A 5,568-nucleotide genomic window follows, 5' to 3' on the forward strand; every position below is an offset into this window, starting at 1 on the left:
TTGCCACACATGTTTGGAATCGCGACGTCCTCTCACGGAGTTAGCGTATTTTACTATTTCGCGACTTTGTCGTTCGTAACCTTCACCTTTTCTTTTCAACATTAAGTAGTCTGCTGCGAAACGATTGAGTGGCTCTCTGTAAGCCATAAACTTTTTGTAAGTTCTAAGTCTGAATTCAATTTCTGATTTGTTCTTGTACGATTTCAGTGTTGTCAAGCCTCTAACCGAACGAACTGATTTGACGGCATCGTCGAGAGATTTGAATGAGCCTTCCAGTACAAGCATAACTGCTCTCCAAGAGGTCGAGCCTGACTTCCAAACAGGACAGTAGATAACTTTGTGATTATCGTCTACGACGGCGCGTGTGTAGAAATAGTCAAGTTGTTTCTCGGAAAGAGGCTTTTGGAACCTTGTGCATCTGTCGTCGATAGAGGCTTTCACACTAGCAAAATGTTTCCGAGATTCTGGAAATCACAGTTGTTTTACAATAAATCACCGAAGTTCCCAAAACCTTAGACATTTGCATATGCTTGTATGCAAACCCCCCCCCCCACACACACACACACGCGCGCGCACACACACACACACACACACACACACACACACACACACACACACACACACATACACTCACACACACTACAAAATAAAAGGTAAACGTCAGAAAGGCTGCCAGATACTGGTCACTCCACCAGCTAACAGCTGGACTCTGCAAGCGCATGCTCTACTCAAGGAAACACTGGGCCTGCGCTAGCAATGTCCTGGAGACTATATTGACAGGAGTACCGGCTTGTGAAACCAACTGAAGTGTGAGCACCCAAAGTCTCGCCTGGACCACTGTGGTTGATGTCACGTCACAGCCGATGGCCGCTTAGTACTCCAATCAAAGAACATGCAGGTACTCATTTACACTTTTGAATTTGAAAGAGTCAAATTGAGTGTGTGAGTGTTTTGCCCACGAAATTAGGCCATAACTTGTCATGACTGTGGCTTGAACTCGCATCTCCTTTCTAGACTAATGGCAATACGCCTCCAAACGATTCGACGCTTGTTTGATAAAGAGAATCAAGCAGCTTGGAAAGACCTCGCTCGACAGCAACTATCTCATCTCAGTGGACAATACAACATGGGCTATGCAGTTTTTGCCGCAACAGGCTGGATGCCCGACCATCGCAACTACAGCAAGCTTTCATCCTTTTATCGCCAACTTTACATGTCTTGGAGAAAACTTGACGAAGGACGGAATCTTGCCCCTCCCAAGTATTATGAAGATGCTGCTGAAGAACTTCTGTGGGGAAACCACCTTATAAAAGACCAGTCCAATCGCCTCATACTTCAGCCTTCATTAGCCAGATGTCGCTTCTTCAATGCTAAAGATATATGGACCAAACAACCTCTAGATGCCAGAACGGTCGCGGCAAAATTTTGCCATCAAGTTTTTGCATGCCATTCCGCAATCTTGGACTAGCCTCCCCATCAAGAGCCCTCTTGCGAACATAGAATGCCACATTGGCAGGCACGTCTCTGTTTCTTCAGCACAGCCGATAAACCACTGCTACTGTCAGATGCGAATACACGTTTACTGTACCGATGTCTCTTATCTAAACGCATAGATCGTCCACCGTGCCAGGAAATATGGGAGGCCTCATACGGACCAATTACGGACAAACAATGGCTCTCACTATGGAATTTTCCTCAAAACATGACGCCTTTACAATGGGACATAGCATGAAAATTTCTGCAGCGGGTTCTGCCAACTAAGTCAGTCTTCTATACGGCTAAACTTGCCACAACACGTCAGTGTCCAGCGTGCCACCAGCCAGACGACACCATTGAACATGTATTCAATACTTGCCCGATATGAAAAGGACTCTTACAGCAAGTTTGTCTCTTATTGAGTAGCGTATCCTTTAATCCACCTACTACCCTCCACCCATTGCAGCTTATGAATGAAACTGGAAACCTAAGAACGTTCTTCGTCATTCTCATGGCCACTTATTGGACAAATGGAAAAACTCTTCCTCCCGTTGAAATTATGAACAGCTTTAAGTGGCATGTACGTCGACATATACGAACTGTTTGTCCATGGAAGTCGGACATATCTTATTGAAAGCCTTTGCGACCTTTTGTAAACCTAGCTTTAGTGTAAAGAATTTAGATTGATTAAGAAGTTGTACCAACTTTTAATAATAACAGAAAAATGTATGTATGTCTGTATGTGGCTCATTTGGTTAGAGTGTGCAGTTGAAGATTAGCAACATTCGGAACCTTTGGGTCAGAGTTCAAATGTGGGACGACTACATTCATAAGTTCGCTAGGGCAAGAAACTAACATACAATTGCCTCTCTCTCCGGAGTGTTAGTTTCTGTCCAAGCAACAAGTTGAAGTACATAGTGGCATATAATGACTGCTGATAGTGTTAGATTGTAAAGTATCGTAGCAAGTGCTTAACATTATCTAACCTGGGCCTTAGAAGCTCTTGCAACAAAACAATGTATGTATGTACACCGCTGTGCAAAAGTTTGGGGCACCCTGCCAAAGTACCAGTTTTTCTTGTTTTATAACTATTAGCAACAATAATTACCTCAACAAACGTTATGAAAACTTAGGTTTTACTGTTTTACTAAAGCTAGAAAAGTCTAGACAATAACAGAGTCAACATTTTGTAGCAGCAACTTTTTCTTTTCTAACTTTCGTACATCGCAGTGGTACAGACATAACTAATGATTTAAGCTTATCTGCTGTGAAGCCAATCCAAACTGTACAAATCGTTTCCCACACGTCTTCCTTACTGCGTAGTTTGTGCCCAGTCATTTCATCCTCCATTTCCTTCCAAAGAGTCTCAATAAGATTTAGGTCAGGTGATTGTGGTGGCCAATCCATTAACTATATATTTCTTTTTTGAAACCATGTTTTAGTGCTTCTGGAAGTGTGTGGAGAGGCATTGTCTTACTGGAAAATAACATTTTTGTACAGGGTGGCAACATATATGTTTTCAATATGTTTTGGTATAATGAGGAGTTGATACTGCCTTCAACTCTGCATATGTGACCGACCCCCTGATAGAGAAAAGCAGCCCCAAATCATTATACTATCTCCACCATGTTTAACTGTAGGCAATAGGCACTCTCCATAAACCTCTCATTAGGTCGCCGTCTAACTCATACTCGCCCTTTAGCTGGAAATAGCTTGAAAGTAGACTTATCACTCTATAGTACTTTGGCTAGTTCCTCCTCACCCCAGTGAATATGCTCTCTAGCAAACCTAAGGCGCTTCTTCTTATTTAATTTGCTAATAAGAGGCTTCTTCTTGGCCACACAGCGACACAAACCGACTTGCAGTAGCTTTAGCCGAATTGTAGAAGGGTTAAGGTTAGTGCCACGAATGCTATTCCACTCTGTTGTAAGTTGCGTTGAGTTGGCTCGTCTATTTCGTAGCGACATTCGCACTATTTCTCTGTCACCACGGTTGCATGTTTCTCTAGGTCTTCCCTGTCGTTGTCTATTATCATAAGAAGACGTAGCAGCAAAGCGTTGGCGCGTCGTTTGCATTCCGTGACGTGATATCCCGTGATATTTCAGTCTGCGAGGGATGTCGGCTTGCGAAAAACCAACTTCGTGCAACGCAACAATCCGCATTCGGTCTTCTTTAGATATTTCTCGCGTTTGCGCCATCTGTGAAAGAGTTTGAAATTCAAATGAGGCACTTTCAAACAGTTTCCGTATACTTTGCTAATTTAGCTAACGTGCGCTAATTCGGGAAATCCCCAAACGTTGGTTTTTTGTTTTCAGATCCCGGATCTTTTGGGAAGAAGGCGAAGAAAAATACAAAGTGTCTTACAAACGCCACTTTTAATCCCACACGAATGATCCTGACGCACGCACATGCGGGGACACATATGTAACGTACTCACAGCATAGATTTACAGAGTCTAGATGGAGATTTACTATTCGGAGGCTTACCTTGCAACTCCTCTAACAGATTTCTGGTTTTTTCGTCTCTGAATGAAACTAGATAGATTGTTGGAACACGAAAAAGAGGTCTTTCCATAACGTAGCATATCACGAACGCGTAGCAAGTTATCGCTACACAAATTCCAAATAATACATGTAAAGGTTGTAAATGCTGCGACATAGCTCGATACGGCGGCTTTTCAGTGCGCTTCACTGTAGTCTGGTTCCTCAGATGTTGCCACGCAGACCTCTTTGTTAGGCTAGGCGGTAGCAGAGTGATATTAATCCAACCTAACGCGCGCTAAAGGGCCTGATCGAGACCGCGTAAATCTTCGAATCATGCTGTATCACAGAAATTTCGTCGCTTTTAATATAGACGTACGATTTGAAAAACCATAGATTTGTTGATTAGTGGCGTGCTGGCTAACTTTGGCAAGAGTTAAATTAATATTAATCATATAGTTTAATATTAGCTTAATTAAAAGTATTCTAAAATAATTAAAATTACTTTTAGAGTTAATACCTTATATTGCGTTATTGTCAATAAGCAATTAAAATATACATAACTAGCTCTTAAACTAGCCAAAGTAAAAACTAAAATATAGAAAAATGGAAAGAGTGAAGTCTGTCTAGACAATATGATTATCAATACAACGGATGAGGATCATAGAACCAGATGTGCCATCTCTGACTTAGGCTCGCTATCTAGCCCAGTACCAAACTTACTGACACGAAACTCAAAGAAATGTTAATTGCATCTACCAAAAAGGATCAAGACTTACGAATACAACGTAGGATGTATGTAAGAGCTCTTGCTTCTCAAGTTACCTGACACCACTCGCTGAGCAAACGATGTCGGAGGCATAGACCATTAATAAAATGTGATTGAATAAGCCGTCCATTATACAAAGTCCTCACTAATGCCTCATTCTCAAATTCATTTATTCTCCACAGTTCAAATAAATACAACTCTAGCTGCATATCTTGGTCGACGTCCATCAAACGCACCGAGAGATGTCAATAGGCCGACTATTGTTATGTGATGGCCTGAGTAAAATACAAATTGGTGTTTGAGGTAACTTCTCATCCATTGAATCATCCGGTATACAATAGTAGCCGAGAATTTTTGTATTTTAAGAAGAGCTATCAAGAAATTTGTACACTCAATTATTAAATGTCAGCATATTTATTATATTTTGAATTTATTTGATACTTGCAAGACAACACTTAATTAATAGGTTTACACCCTTTAATCACATGTATGTTCAGTTTTCTGGTCTGCTTCCTGTACAATTTCCTTTGCTAGACGAAGTGGAAAACGTTGATTAGATAAGACTGACCTTGGGAAGCAGCTGTAGAACTCTTCGGTATCTCTGGGTTGTTGCATCTTTTCGTCAAAATGCTAATCAATGTCTCCGTTTCTTCCGTTTTCGTCTTCGCATCTGATAGATGTCGCATCATACGGTTGCTGTCTATTCCAACCGCATTCCTCCTTTTCTACGTGTACGCGAAAATTGCCTCCTGCCGCAAATCAGCGGTGTTGCTGGATATAGGTTTTAGTATGAGTGGCTTCAAGAAACCTGCTCAATCACAAAGAATATGCTGGGAAACCCCT

At 41.6% G+C, this 5,568-nt stretch overlaps 1 protein-coding gene across 1 annotated transcript in view; it reads right to left on the reverse strand.

The window, feature by feature from the left end:
* The window catches only part of LOC134182519 (carbohydrate sulfotransferase 11-like), a 4,707-nt gene extending 498 nt beyond the window's left edge, over positions 1-4,209 (reverse strand). The window contains exons 1-2 of the mRNA XM_062649931.1: positions 3,963-4,209; positions 1-464 (exon numbers count right to left, since the gene is read on the reverse strand). The exon at positions 1-464 is cut by the window's left edge and continues 498 nt beyond it. Coding sequence (XP_062505915.1) covers positions 1-464; positions 3,963-4,134 — 636 coding nt within the window. The 5' untranslated portion in view covers positions 4,135-4,209. The remainder of the gene's footprint in view (positions 465-3,962) is intronic.
* Between the last annotated feature and the right edge of the window lie 1,359 nt (positions 4,210-5,568).

The sequence above is a fragment of the Corticium candelabrum genome, chromosome 7, assembly GCF_963422355.1.
Source record: "Corticium candelabrum chromosome 7, ooCorCand1.1, whole genome shotgun sequence".
In the NCBI taxonomy this organism is placed as follows: Eukaryota; Metazoa; Porifera; class Homoscleromorpha; order Homosclerophorida; family Plakinidae; genus Corticium; species Corticium candelabrum.